This window comes from Columba livia, chromosome 3, assembly GCF_036013475.1.
Source record: "Columba livia isolate bColLiv1 breed racing homer chromosome 3, bColLiv1.pat.W.v2, whole genome shotgun sequence".
Lineage (NCBI taxonomy): Eukaryota > Metazoa > Chordata > Aves > Columbiformes > Columbidae > Columba > Columba livia.
Genome location: NC_088604.1, coordinates 36,881,943 through 36,897,934, shown reverse-complemented (window position 1 = coordinate 36,897,934; position 15,992 = coordinate 36,881,943). Strand labels below are relative to the sequence as shown.

General features: G+C 36.9%; 1 protein-coding gene across 3 annotated transcripts in view; it reads right to left on the bottom strand.

Moving 5' to 3' along the window:
- Positions 1-205: 205 nt before the first annotated feature.
- The window catches only part of LOC102088968 (cytochrome b5 reductase 4), a 38,690-nt gene continuing 22,903 nt past the window's right edge, over positions 206-15,992 (bottom strand). The window contains exons 11-17 of one of the 3 annotated variants that reach the window (XM_065056445.1): positions 9,009-9,149; positions 7,697-7,849; positions 6,890-7,040; positions 3,455-3,601; positions 3,264-3,350; positions 1,719-1,883; positions 206-813 (exon numbers count right to left, since the gene is read on the bottom strand). In XM_065056445.1, coding sequence (XP_064912517.1) covers positions 759-813; positions 1,719-1,883; positions 3,264-3,350; positions 3,455-3,601; positions 6,890-7,040; positions 7,697-7,849; positions 9,009-9,149 — 899 coding nt within the window. In that variant the 3' untranslated portion in view covers positions 206-758. Of the gene's footprint in view, positions 814-1,718; positions 1,884-3,263; positions 3,351-3,454; positions 3,602-6,889; positions 7,041-7,696; positions 7,850-9,008; positions 9,150-15,992 lie in introns of those variants that run through there. The other 2 variants (XM_065056446.1, XM_065056447.1) reach the window with 2 other exon arrangements.

Genomic DNA, 15,992 nt, shown 5'->3' with positions numbered 1-15,992 from the left:
GGCCACAAGTTGTCGTGTCTTTACCCTCAGAACGTCTCCTAACACGGGATGCCTGACATCAGTGAGGCCACACAGCAAGTTTAGGGGGAGACGATGACCCTGTGCCTCTGTTCTGAGTTCTCAGCTGGTGTCCTAAGCTTGTGCAAGCCTTTCTATATGACATTATCAACTGAAAATACAAAAAAAATTACAAAAATACATAAAGTAATGTAAAATTATTATATTTTTATTATTTGATGTAAATTTTGTTTCACCAAAGGTACTTTAATTCTTTGTTTACAAAGCCAAAAATGTATCCAGATCACTTGCAAGTCAAACAGAGATACTGGATGAAAAAGAACTGTTACCTGAGTTACAGTACAATATTTAATTCCAGACAGTATTGCTCTTAAGACTTTTTTACAGTAAGAACTAAACTAACAAGCTTTTTCAATTCAAAAACTAAATCAGTGCTTGTCATAAATTTAAGAATTCTCATGAACCAACAACATGATATATCTTACATAATGTATACTATACATTTTTGCTTCCCTCTATAATAAATTAATACCCTGGATGACTTAAGTATTACCAAAAATATTTACAAAAACAAGATAAAACATCATACAAATTTTTTTCAAAGATACATTTCTTCCAAGAAACAGTTTGGTACCAAGAATGAAATTTCAAGTCTTACAAAATTGCTTTGCATTTAAGTTCACGAAAGTAAATAAATAAGATTGAATTATACAAACACACACTGATATCCTCACATGGGTTTATGCGGTAAAAGCATGTATCTCTTCTTGGGAGTATCCAAGATCCTTCAGATATCTGAAAGTCATAAATCAAGTTGATAATATTAATATTTGGAACCCAAAACTCACCACAGACACATCTGAAACATAACTTCAGCACCACTATCTTGTTTTTATTCAGACATGCACAATTAAGTTTACCTTTGCAAACGCTTTTAGAAAACATTTCATGCCCAGGAACTCATATGTACTACATGACCTTTAAGGATATAGAAAAAATTTCTAAAACTAAATACAGATATAATTTTATTTATGTCCGATTTCTCCAGAGGTAGCACGATTATTGGCCAATTTCACCCTCCACTGGATCCATGCGCCTGGCTTCAGCAGGACTGCAGAAATGCAAGTGATATCCATATTGGTTCAATATTTTGAAGCCAGGCAAGAGAAAGTTAGAGGGTCTTTTATCTTTAAATATATGACATAAAAAATAAGGAAAGTATTAGGTACAGACATAAATAAATGCGTTACTTAAAAAAAAAAAAAAAAAAAAAAAAAAATCAAGAGAAGTGCTTGTGATAGAACACCTGCTTTGAATTTTACTTTTAATAACTTCATTTGTCAAGCTAACACTGACACAGAAATCTTATTTTCTATGAATAATGAATTAAAAGCAGTATTTAAAGCTTTGGGGAAAAAACGTCATTGTTAAAGAGATGCTCTTAGAAACTTTTGGACAAGTGACTAGAGCTCATGAAACTTCCATGTTGCTGACATTTACTTAGCTGCACACTAAATATACTCCAAGTATAATACCAGGTGGTTTTCTATTTTTTTTTTTTTAATTTAAAAAAATTTTCTTGCAAATCAGAAAATGTGAAGCCTTTTTTGAAAGACTATCAAGTCAGAAGCACTCTAGCTGGTTAGGTGATCAAATAAAAAACAATCCTTGTTCTCCAGTTCATAATCTGAAATACTCACTGTACTCCTTGTTCTGTAAACGGTGTTGGACCACAGATGCAGATAAGCACTTTGGAATATTTGCTGCTTCTTTTCACAAACTCAGAGAGAAGAGATGAAGAAATCTTCCCCTCTTTACCCATCCAGTCCTTTGTTGGTTGTGAAAGAATGAATTTAACCTCAAACCTGGAAAGCAGAAGAATATTTCAGAAATACTGCCTCTGATAAGAAATCTGCCACCCAAAATGCTGCTGACTGAGACACTGGTGTTTCCTATGATTACTTTCTGCTCTGCTTTCCTACGATGAAGTTCTGCTCAACTCCCACAGGCACAGTATCAGATCTCACAGACATTTCGCTGTTCCTACCAATCAAGTCGATCAAATCCCCTCCAGTATTGTGCATTTAATTATTTAACCAAATCTTTCAAAGTTTTAGCTGTATATTTCACCTTACAAAGAAAAACAGCTGGTACCAATTGAGATTTTATTGTTCTGTTATCCACTTACGTAATGTTGGTGTAGCTCAATACACAAGTAGTGAAATATAAATGCTTAGCCAAACTTGTGAAAATGTCAGTACAACTTCATTAATGAGAAAATACTAGAACTGGTTTCAAAAACTCAATAACAGAGTAGTTGTTCAATAAAAACCAAGCACTCGTGTATCTGTGGCTCCTAATGAAAAGGAAAAAGGGTTTTTACTGTAAATTTACACACAGTCCAGACTATGAAGCCTTGAATGTGCCAGACATCACCAGGCAATGAAATAATATTGATTTTTCTCTTCAATGTTGTGAAGGAACAAGTGAAATTAACTTGTTCATACAATTTCAACTAAGAATTAAGCATAAACAAAGCACACTTCTGTCATGTAAAATCTAGGCAGTGACAATTTATCCAGTGATAAAAGCAAGAGTACTGAAATTAACAGGGAACCCGATACCCCTGTGTCTCCTAATGGAAATGTGACCTGCTAAACTACATTAGCATTACCCGTGCACTAGTGCATTTTAATCCATAATTACTTTGTAACTGAGAAAAAAAAGGCAACAATTAGACAGTGTAAAAATGAAAGTACAGGCCTAATTTAAACTTCAAATTTTTATATATACATTTTCTCAACTAAGTGGCACCAAAGAGACTTTTTCAGGACTTCTCTGTAAATTCAGAATGTTGCTCCAAGTATGCACTGTCCTAGTCTATCACTTCTGTGCTTCTCTTTGCACATCTCTGTTTTCTACTGCTAAGGCTAATTATCTTCACCTTCAAAAAGCTTCCTAGACAGTCTTAATGATCACCTCATCTAACATATCACCTCCAATAAACACCTATTAAACACTGTCATATCAAATCCCTCATTTCCTATGGGACATACAGAAGATAATGACACAACCTGCTGCTATGAATCTGTGACCAATCTCTCTTGGCTTCATTAAATTCTTAGCTAAGTGTTTCCTGCATCATGATCTGTCTTTGTGCCAAAGCTGTAGGGTTAGTCTAAGCCGCAAGACCTCTTCTCCTATATGCTGGGATGGTACAAGTTTTCCACAAGACTCTTAAATACCTTTTGTCCTTAAGAGCTAATTGTTCAAGTTGGTTTCTCCAAAGTATGTCATCTTCTGTTTTGTTGAAGAAGATCAGCTTCACTGTCCTTTAAAAAAAAAAATAATAAAAAATTAATTGCAGATTGTTTCTCTATTTGAAACACATTAAAGAATCGGAACTTACTGCATTATACAGAAGCCTTTTACTTACATTTTGTTTGTCTGTTCAATTTTTTTTGTCACTAACTCGATAGAGTATCTTTCTTGCTGTACCTGAAAGTCTGTTGGACTTGTGACCTCTCTTCTAAATGTCATAACCCTGTCTGCAGTTGCAACTTCTAGTTCAGGAACTGCTGTCCTAAGAAAAATAAAGTCTCTTGAGGTTACTAAGACCTGACTGAGAATATAGTATAGCTTGTCAAGTTTTATCTAATGGTTTCTCAATATTGTTTGAGCACTACTACTTCAATTAGTATCTCGTACATGAACTCTGTACATGTTTTTAATATTACACAGACCAGCTTGTAGAGGTGAAACCAGAAATTCAGGAAGGTTATGTCAATATTAATTTAATAAAGACAGAATCTAAACACATAGAAGCAAGATATAATTCACTCACAACTTGAAGAGCAAACTACAGCTCTGTACCAGGTTATCTTATTCTTACTTTATCTGGTGATTTATAAATCTGTTTTCCTGGAAAGCTACTGTTTACAAGCACTGTATTCGCCAGAAAGTTCAGATAAAAATAAATGCTCTGTCATTAAGGTCAGTGCTATTATCTCCTCAGATTTTTATACTACAACAGAGGTAAAACACAAAAACACTGACTTTACAAAGTTGAATCTACCATTTGATAAAGTCACATAAACTTAACTTCTCCTTTACTGCTAACAACAGAATAGTACCCCAGGGACAACTGATCTAAGACAGAAGATCTGCTGTTAAATGCAAGCAGTTCCTGACCTGCACCCCACAGGGCTTTAAGTTCATGTTGTTTTTTCCCCTCAAGCACAGCTCTGAGCAGAGAGTACATGTTGTTGTGGTGCCAGAAGGTGCAAGCTCAGTGCCCCACATGCAGAAAGCCAGAATTCTGGGACACCTGGTGCAGAAATGCTTGAGGAACCACATGGGTACCTGTCAGGGCTGGCACCAAGGCTGAGCTCAACCTGCTGGTTGTTCTCAAACAAGGCACTCCACTACCCCCTCTCCTTTTACATAAGCCCAACCTTGCTCCTAAGAGATGAGCAACAGACACACACTGAAGGAAAAGCATCATGGCTTGATGCACCAAAGGATACTGCAGACAGGAAGAGAACAAACCTTTTTCCACATTTAAATCTCTAATTTCTTGCCTATGGTAAAAGTTGATAGGGAGACTGGCTAAACAGTAGAATGGAAATCCAATGATCCAAGCCCATTACACCACAGCAAAAGCTGCCTAGGGAAGATGGGGATGGATTCTCCAGCACTCGCTGTGCAGCCCCAGAGGTTCAGCAGGACTTGCCCAGCGTCACAGGCAGAGGCTGCTGCACCTCAAGTGACAGGTCTGTCATTATTCAGGTCCTTCCTCAACTTTCTCAATTCGTGGCCTAGCACATGCAATCCAAGTTCACAGCAATCGTTACTTTCCACAGTAAGATAATTTTATGCAAATTGTTTATATATGCATATATTCCTATGTATACCAATAGTATATATAAATCTATAAATACATACATACACACATATATTAAACACATTTTTGTAATATTTTCCCAAAAGAGAAAGTGAGAGTTAAAGAGCAAATATAAGTAATTATGTTGCCTAGAGCAGTCAGAAAACCCAAGCTTTAAGTGTCTGCATATAAACAGAACCTGTACTACTTCAAATCATTCCAGCACCTAGCAAGCTTCCACAAAAAGAAGGAAAAAATCATTTATTTTGGTAAGACAACAGAGGTTGCTGCATCCTAAGCTAACCGTGAGCATTGAGATCCCACAAGAAACTGTGCTGAAGAGAATTAAATAAGCCACTCTAGTCATCTTTCAAGGAAAAAGTAGATCAAAACATCTTCTGTGCAGTAGGAGTCTTTCATACATTATCTACTCTGTTTATTGTGGTTACGGACAAAATGTCAAGATTTGCATCTTTTACTATGTTCTCCTTAGTTTTGCTTTTGTATTATCACAACTACCTTTACCTGACATACTAGTTTTCTCCTCAAAACGAAAAAAAATATTGCAAACTCGCTTAGTAGTGCTTCCCAAGCATTTCTGTGAGATGACAGATTTATCTTTTGGATTCACAAAGTCAGCCAGCCACATGTTATTCACTACTGACAATACAGGACACTTTGGGAAGACCTAAACAGCAGAGTCTCTCTGCTCACAAAATAGGACTATATGTAATTGCTGAACAAAAACTAAGAAAAGAATAATGCCTGAGATTAGATTATTTTTTTTAGAAACATATTTCTGCAATACATGTTATCCTTCTTAGCTTTGCTATGGAGATTAAAGTCCAATTAATCTCTCTATGTTGTTTCAAAATGTGTTTCATGAAGACATGAGCCAAAACATCCTGTGCTTATATTGAATAAAACATAGCTTTAGAAATTAATCTCCATTAAAAGAATCCGAATTCAAAGGGACAGGAAAACAGTAGCAAGTTTGTTGAACTGTCCTCTGCAACAACTTTAAAGAAAACACAGCTCAGGAATATTTTTGAGTTTTATACTCTCCTAATTACAATAGTTCACATTGACAAAAATTTTATCTGCTAAGAAATTCAGCAAGATGTGATTCTAGAGGAGGATTTTTGCTAAAAGCACTGTAAGCACACCTCACCTCTATCAAAGTATGCCCCTACAGAAACATTTTGCACTTCCTTTTAAAGTTGAGCTACTGTATACTCTCTTACGGTTGTGAATAGACAATCATATCAAGCAGAAGTACTAGTTCTAGGGTTCTGAAAGACAAAAGGAGCCAAAGCAAGCTGTTATTTTAACCAAGAACAAGTAATGCTTCCTTCTGGAGATTTTACAAGCAGAGTAAAGAATGCATATGCAATACACACTTTTAATGCATTTGAATGTACTTAAATGCTTTGCTTACATAAGTCTCACTTTAGTGAAAACTGGAACTGACCTGGTAAAAATGTGTTACTATTGCTTAGCAGGTGAAAAAAATGTAGAAATATACGAGCTATTCTAATAAATTAAAGAGAAGACATAACTAACCAGCTGTAAATCTCAGTCCAAAAAACAGTACCTATACTGAAATATTTCAATACTAAAAAAAGGCATGCAAATGCAAAGCTAGTTTAAAAAACCAAAACAAACCAAAACACACACATACAAAAAAACTCCAAACAAAAACACCTCAGGTTTTCTCCTCAGTGAGCTCACTTGTATCACATCTAAAACCCACAATGGAAATCAGTCAGTTTTGTAGATGGTAGCCGATAACCAAATACACATAAGTTCTTTAAGACTCTGACAGACTCTTCCCTAAAGCATACCAGCCTTTGCCATCAGCTGAGGAAAAATGCTTTCGTACCATTTTATTTTGTCAATTGTTTTATTAACACTGAGGCTTGTCCATTAAGCTTTATCCTTCCTATGGATTAATCTCGCTAGGGGTTAAATCATAAGAATAATACATACCGGAGGCAACTAACTTCTGTCAGAGCAAAATCCAGCAGTTTAACCATTGGTGTGAAGCCTGTGCCTGCTGCCAATAAAAAGAGATCTTCTGAAGTTTGAACTTGTGACTTCTTGAAGTTACCTTCAGGGTTGCTGACAGAAATATAGTCTCCTTTATTAAAAAGCAAACAAACAAACAAACAGAATGGTAAACTTTAAGGAGGTGAAAATAAGCTCATTAGCAGTCTGATTTTTACAGGCCCTTTCATATTGCCTTCACCTTTGTAGTATTAAGGTTCCTTTCAGAAAGGTACTACGCATTTCACACAAGAATCATTCTCGTTAAAAGAACAGATGTTCAATTAAAATGTCTTGTCTTGAGGGATTCCACACTGTATGAATACACAAACATTTGCAAATCAGCGTTAAAAACCTGCCACTATACCTGAAATAGAAAAGGAAGTACATCTCAAGTCTAGTAAAGCAGACCTATCTTTCTTTATTCAAAAATACAAAAAGGTGCTCTAAGACTATATACTATATATATATATAGTGTGTGTGATACAGTTGACATATCTCAACAGTTCAACACGAACACATTTGGAAGATCAGTCAGGAGAGCTTCATGTAATGGACAAGTCCTAGTTACAGGGAGGATAAGCCTGTGCATTTGGGGCATGGAGAATAAGGTTTAACAAAAAAAAGTTGAGTACATCCCAGTGTATAAGTAAATAAACAGTAAGAACATCACAATACCCAGACAGTGAATGTGAAGCAATAAAGCAATCGCTGCAAAGCCAAACACAAAAAACCTCAACATATACTTACCAACTTGCAGGTGCTCAAGTGCCTGTGTGAATGGTCCGCAGGAATAAATTTTAATCATTAAATATATATGTGCACCATCGTGGCAAGATGGTTCTTTGAAATCCAGCGGCAAAAAAGGCAATACAGGTGTGTATGGTTTTACTACCTCTGTCCCTAGATAGAAGACAAAAATGTAGCTGAAATACTATTAAAAGTACATCCAGCAAATGTAAACAAGTACCAAAATAACCAAACAATAAACAAATAACCTGTATATCCCATAAAAATAACACCATCACGTGCTTTCACGCAAGTATGTTATTTTCCACTGCACCAGTTCTTCTTACAGTCGCCTTCCACTTCCAACTAAAATCTTCAGGCCACTGTGAAGTACATTATTTCGAAACTACTTAGCAATTCAAAACACAGGAAGAAAATATCTAGTCATCCCCAAAGAACATGAAAATCTAAAAGCATTTGCATCTATTTTCAAGTATCGCAGCTTGACTTTTTCTAAATTGAAATAGCAGATTTTTAGTACTGCATGATTATATTTTTTCCACTATCTTTTCAAAAAGCTATTGTATAATGACAGAAAGAAAGATTGCAAGAGTTGGACACCAGCAAACAATTAGGTAGGGAAGAGGACAAAACAGTTTACCATTAAAGGCTATTTAAAAATTCTTCTGAGAGATCTCTTTACCACGCACAGAGGGATACAAGTACAGTGACCAGTATAATCATTAACATGCAACTTTTTAAAAGTATTCTCAAAAAAAAAATAAACAAGATATTTTTTTCATCTCCCATTTAATTTTTTTACATTTGCCTTGAACAAAATTTGGAAAAATAGCACCTAAGCAATGCTTTTCAAGATGCATTCCTCTTATAATCTCATATTATTATGAATACTGTACAACTGAAGTGTAAAGTAGCATTACTATGACAGCTATAAATCGCTCAGAAGGAAAAAAAAATTGCAACATTACCCTCCCCATGCCAAAAAAAGCTGCAAACCAAAAGGAAATGACTAATCATACATAGCACATATACAATGAGCTTCCCCACCTTCAAAGATGAACAGCACTACTTCAATAGAGAGAACATTTTAAAGGCAGAACTGAAAGAGCTGATAAGCTCAAGAGTAAATGCCAACCATCTCCATAGTTAAGTTTCCCAGCAATATTAATCCAGTCAGTTCACTATTAAGCACTGATTGTGATCCTGGAAGCAGAGACCTTCTAACTACAACCAGGGAATTAGTGGCCTTCTACCAAGACTACAAAAAGGGATTTATTTTAATATAACCATGGATACATTCTACTTTTTTTACCTGCAATGATTTGTTTGAGGTAAACATGTTGTCCAGTGGGAACATGGAGATGTGTGCTCTTAGGCAACATCAAGCAGAAGAGTTTGGTGTCGTGGGTCACTTCTGTCTTAGAAACCAACTTGCATTTTCTGTAGAACTGTCCTAAAAAAATAGGTTTACTTGTTATGTGAGCCTCAATCTGTCTTTCCATTCTTATACATTTTTTAATAAGAGATAGAGAAAAACCTGTATTTCACTATATACAATTATAAAAAGACTATAAACAGATGCTTGTTGTATAATTAATTACAATTATTTTTCTCCTTTTGGTCTAAGGACTCATTTATAGCCTTACCTTAGGCTCACAATAGACTGAATCTGTGAGTTAACAGCATTGACTGGGAAGAAGTAGAAAACCACCAAATACCAGCAGAAAGCAGAACCCCCATACTACACTGCACCTGTGCTAAATTCAGCATGTGACTACAGCATAAATATATATATGCAGACTAAAACCAGTTTGGGTAATGCAAATGAAGTGTAAGCAAGGCATAGCACCCCAGTTCTCAGTAAGAGACTATCTAAACCCAGCTGGCATTCCACACATTTACTGGGTTGCCCACCCCTCAGTGTTGCAGTTTCACTTCTATTAGCACAAGTATTTCTGGTACAGCCTTGCACAATTTTTCAGGTACGCAATACCAATGCTTATACACAACATAAAATGCAACTAATATCTGTGCCTATGTAGGCAACACATGCTTCAGCAGTATCAATAAATATTTTAGACGTGAATTGGTGCCTTTTGGCTAACTAGAAATTATGAGCTCCAGTTATATGTTCACATGCTTACTTAAATAAACTACAAAGTCATATATACAGCACAAATTTCTATTGATACAGCTGTTTTGGAGGCAAGGAGGTGGGTTTCAAATACAGTGCTTTTCAACTTGTGCAGCATCTAAATGCCAGGCAAATGGGGATGGAAAAAAAGAGAAAGCTATTTAAAAACATACAAAACAAACAAACAATCTCCACAAACAAACAAAACACTCTGCAATGAAAAATTTTAGTGGATATTCAGACAAGAGACTGAGAAATAAATCAGTGAAAGAGCACAATCAGAATAGCTAATTAATGATGGGGATTAAAAAAAAAAAGAGTGGGCAAAAAGAACACCCAGGAACATTTAGCTTTGTTCAGGGATAAAAGGAAATTAATTATAATAGTTTCACCAGTATCTTATGGAAGCTCAAAGTAACGTGTTTTCCCTGTACCAACAATAGACTCAGAGCAAAATAAGCCATTTACTCTGCCTCTGCTACAGCAGGAGTACCAACTCGTCACTTACACTGGTGATGATCCCATTGGCAAAGCGCCTGGCTAAGGCTGGCCAGACCTGCACCCAGTTTAACTAAGCTGCCACCCCCATCCGTGTAATCTGCATCATCATATCACTTCACACTCTATGAGAGGATTTGAAAACACAACCAAGCAGAGGGCTGTGCCCTGCTTATTACAACCAGAAATGGCAGAGCATAAGTAGGGATAAAGCAGCAAGGAAGAAGTACTTCAAAGAACAAAGGGCAAGGATGCAAAACCACTTAGTGGTTTCATTCTGGAAAGAAACATGCTTAGAAAGGTTAATTTAGCTACAAATGCCAAACGCAGGAAGGTATTCCTCAACTCTCCACTGCAATATTCTATTAACTGACACAGGACTGTTGACATTGCCACCATAGGTTATTATTTGAGTAGTTGGGAACAAGTGTCCCAGCTTTCCTAAAATACCAATGGGAATAACAATTGCTGCATAAGGCAAGTGCTAGCATATTGTAGAAATCTAGATACAAAACGAGAGGTGTAAAGTGAAGATAAACAGAAGCAAATTTTTCTCTTCTACCTTTAGGAGAACATTTTTCAGCTAAGCATTTATTGCAGCACTGCAGTATTTTAGCTCTAACCTGAAATACCAGAGTGGTGATACCACACTGCCTAAACAGGTCAGTAACTCAAGGGAAGTTTCATGGGCTACAAGATATTGGAAGCTCAGTCTGGCAAAGATTTTTTTTTAAAAAAAAAAGCAAGCAAGCAAGCAGCAAAATCCCATGAGTGGCATTATCTAAACTTCATACTTCTAAAAAACAAAACAAAACAAACACACCAAAAAAAGAGGCAGAAAGAAGCAGCCTCTTCCCTACAATAATCCCATCATGCCACTTACCATTTTCAATGTAAAATTTGTAGTCTGTCCCAGTTCATGTGAAGCCTCTCAAAATTTCACAGATTCATATATAGAAATACTTGAGCATGACACCCTTCTAATGACACTTTCTGCATTGAAGCAATTTCAGTGAAGCAACAGTTCTTCCCCTCTCTTTTTTTCAACATTATTGAAAAATGAACTCAAGTCACTGCTTACATAGCTGAGCTCCTCATGAGACAGGATGAGATGCAAAGGACACAAGCAAAGGACACTCAGGAAATTCCAACTGGGCATCACCCTGAGGATGGTCTGGTCAAACACTGGGGCAGGCTGCCCAGAGAGAGTCTCTGCCCTTGGAGATATCAAACTTCGACTAGACAGCTTTGAGCAGACAGACCAGGTCACTTCCAAAGGTCCCTTTCAACTGAGTTACTCTATGATTCTAACATTCCTTTAGGTCTTAGCTGTTAGAAGCATCTTGATCTTTTGTATTTTGCCACTGCACCAGCACATGCTTCTTTACTTCTTGACTTCAATCACATGCTGATTGTCTTGTCAATAGGGATGGACAGCCTGTAATAAATGTACATCACTTGTACATGGCCTAAATCCCAAACTCAGACAAAATTCTCTCTCAAGTCAGGAACTCTTTTTAAGCAAGTCTTGCAGCTCAGTGACCACTGCCATTGCTTCCTTGCTCTCACCTCCAACAGCACCGCTTAAGGGGAAGCCCAAGCCAGTAAGGCTGGCTGAGCTTTACTCTTCACTAGGGGAACAGTTCAAGAACAGACACCAATTGCAGGACTTCTTAAAAAACAAAAACAACAACAGAAAGAAAACAAACAAAAATAAAATAATAATAACAATTTTAAAACAAACAAACAAAAGCAACACAAGAGGCTTTAGAGGGTCTCAATAAGCTAGCCTGTCCATTCTCCTTCCCCAGCATTCTCCAAAAGTCATTTAATGACCACTTTGAGTATTTTGGTAACTTCATCTAATGACTTATCATTTTCCATTTAATTTATCTGTACTGCAGTATCCTTATCACAAACATTTTGCTGTTCCCAGATATTCTGGATTAAAAACCCAGCCGAAGAGTTCAAGACAGCTGGAGACCAGTTACAGACTCCCCTGGGACAGTGCAGGCAATTGCTGCCTGAAGGAACAGCATCACCATTAACATCCCCTTCTACAGTAAGTACAGGACCACAGCCTGTCAATTCAACCACAACAGAAACAAAAGAATTTTAAATACAGAAAAGCTTTCAAACAAACAATATTTATCCACCAAATGCTTAAAAGTTAAGGGTTTAAACACAATGTTGCAGCACAGCCAGGCTTCTTTCTAATTGGCATTATTTTCAAGGGTATAAACGTATCTAAATATGTAGAGTTACACCTGGAAATACACATTCAGGTTACTAAATCTCAGCTGCACATGCATTTGCATCAAATTCATTACATACCACTACTGCCAGAGTAGGTGGCTATGGCATTTTTCTGCACACGCTTGTTTACTTAAATTATTCAAATACCTACTAGTGACTTATCCACTCCAAACGCCTGCAGAAACACGATGTAAAGCCTCTGACACGGAATAAAGCTTTCTTCATCAATGTTTCCTCATGTCTTTCATCTAACATTCTACAAACCGCTTATTTTGAATGAGTAAACATTTCAGATGTAACAAAAGAATGACTACAGTCTTGAAAAATGAAAGGCAATAATTCCATTTTGTACCAATCTTGAAGTAAAGCAAAAATCAGCTCTCTGGTTATACAAAATAAATTTTGTAAGAAGTTTTTTGTAATTTGTTTTTCTACCATTCTTTTGAGAAACAATACATACTAAAATTGCAAAGTACAGGATAGAAATAAATATGCTAAGACTGCTGTCAATTCTTCAGAATTACTTGAAAGGATATGGGACACTGGTAATATATCCCACAATACTGATCAGCTAATTCCAGGTATATGGGAGTGGAGAGAGAAATCAAAAAAATGATTCATCAGTGATTCACTGTTTCCTGACAATTTTCTGACCTTTCCAACCTGACAAATTCCAAACTTTTCCACTTACAACGAACTAACCTTTACCTATCCCTTTTTCTTTTTAATTTGCCATATAGAAATTTTGTACCGATTCACTCAACCTGATATTTAAAAAAAGAGACATTCATAGCCCCAAGGAACCTGCTAGTTTAGGTTGTCTTAAATAAAATTAGTTCGTTATCAGTGGTCCAAATAAAATTTGAAGCCACAAGCAAAGGCAACTGGCAATGCAGAGAAGCCTTTCAACAAGAGAACATCAGCCTCCAGTAGCAAGTTAAAGGACATCAGTTGCTTTCAGCATCCCCTGAAAGCAAGTTAACTGTCTGATCACAAAGACACATGAATTGCTACTATACATAAGCAAAAGGCACTGCTCCCTTAATTCTGGAGCATCATCCAAGTGCCCAGTAGCAATTCTTCATTTTCAAATTAGAGAAAGCAATCAGGGAGGAGGTCAGGTTTGATGAAGCTGTGTCAGTGTCACAGCTCCTGATCTCAAAGAAGCCACCCTTGCAGCATCCCCCCTGTGACTGAAACCTTGCCATGTGAAGCCTAGAGAGTCACAGGCTAAAGATGCTGCTCTCTAAACTAAAGTTCCTCATCTGCTGGACTGAAGAACTACAGCACCTTGATTCATACACATACAAAATGAGTTTTCCTAACGAAACTGCTGCATGGGAGTAGTTTACTAACAAAACATGCTGCATACCTTTGGGAGAGCATCATCGTTTTTCCTACTGTATTCTTATTCATTATGAAAGGGATTTTAATTTAAGAAATTTTCCTTGAATGATGTTTTATGCTTTTCATCAATGATAAGACTTCAGGGACAATTCTTAACCCTTCTTACTTGTTAGCCACTATCCTGGTAATGCTATGGAAGCAACTTCACCTGTTTGCTTGTGACACAGAGTTTCAAAGTATAAAAACCACATCGCTCCACTGCTCCCCCATCTTTTGCAGGGGAGTCCCACAGCATCCTCAGCAAGTACGTACCACCCAGTGTCCATCAGCCCACTGAAAGTTAATTCTTAATTTGTTCAGGTGACTTGATTACGGAGCCTCAAACAGTGTTAGTGCCCACCCAGCTGAGGGCAGGTGCCTGCCCATCACTCCTGGCAGCAGCCCAGTCTCAGAGTTATGACAACAGTGAACCCTTCCTGCTGACCATCCACGTATCATTACCCTCAAACACTTCAGTCAATTACTAGATCTCCTAGCCTAACTCCTATTATCCAAAAGGGTCAGCCATGCCCTTCCCAGATCACCTCCTTCCCTTCCCAAAATAAAGTTTTCACTGAACTAATGCCTTCTAAACTTTCCCTGGTTATGCAGCAAACAGCACACCATCAGAGCATAAGTCTGGCATATGTACCTTAGAGCACTGCATGACCATTCTCCCCCTTCTATTACTTCCAAAAAAAGAAAAAGCCCTAAGATCTTTTCACTTACACATTCTTTCACATTACACAATCACAACCCATTTCAGTCCTCAGAGGCAGTACCACCTGGATTCTTTACTGAACCCTCTAAGCATCTGCCAAGAGTTGCACGCTCATTAGGAGCGAAGAAGTTGGTAATTAGGTTAGTTTCCAAAACAAGGGTCTAAATGGAAGTTCAGAATCACTTTCAGATGGAAGAAGTAGAGTTTATTCTCCTTGGGGAAAAACACACAGGCACACCCCATAAGTCACCCCTATTAATGTCTCATTTTTCACTTGCATATGGCTACTGCTCTTACGTACACAGTCACTGTAAAACATTTGCCAAACTGGCACGCTCACTACTTAGTTCTTCCCTTAAATTTCATTTTTACTGTGTTGTAACAAATTCCAGGACAAAGAAATTTGGTATTATCACATACAGCCCCAACATCAGCTGCTTATTCTATTGGCTAAAGCTGCTAAGAAACCAGAAAATAAGTAAAAAAATTGTAATTCAAATAACTCAAAGTTTCACCTTCTGTTGACCACAACTACAGCTGAACAACTGTCCACAAGTCGAAAATGAAAGCCTTAGATACATAGAAATACTTATTATGTACATACAAGGTTTTCCTATTCAGAGCATGAAGTGTTTGGAAGGGACATCATGAGCAGATTTGTACTCAATTAAATTTTGAGTGCTAAGTGGTAAAGGTCTCGATTTTTTTAAAATTCAGCAGAATTCGTTTTTTCCACAAAAAACCCTAGCATACTAATGCAGAAAAAATCAAAGTTGAAAGATCTGTTTTCACCAACTAAGATAAAAAACAATTTCAGCTATCTTTGTTCAACAATTCCACAGCAAAAGCTAATATTTAACTATTTTTCCAGTTGGTATCTTTTCACCAATCTTTGATAACCTGCAGTTCTAGGTAACAATATTACAGTGCCGGCCTGTCCCCACCAAGGCTTGGCTGCAATTCCACCTTGATGCAGAAGCACGATATGCAGTGGTGATCACAACCTATACCCTCATGAGCGATCTTATTTCGCAGTAAAGGCACCTACAAGAAAACCATGTCTGAATACCTATGAAAAAAACTGCTCTCTTTCACTGTGCTAATGTTGTGGGTGGGTTTTTTGTTTGTTTGGGTTTTTCTTGTTTGGTTGGTTGTTTTTTTAATCACCTTATTTTTTTGCACCTTATTTTTTCTTAATACTGCATTTAAATTTCCCAGGATGCTGGCACTATGACCATTCGTTTTTGTTTATGCTTCCTAATCACCAGCTGCATAACAGCTACCTAAGAGTAATGTCACCA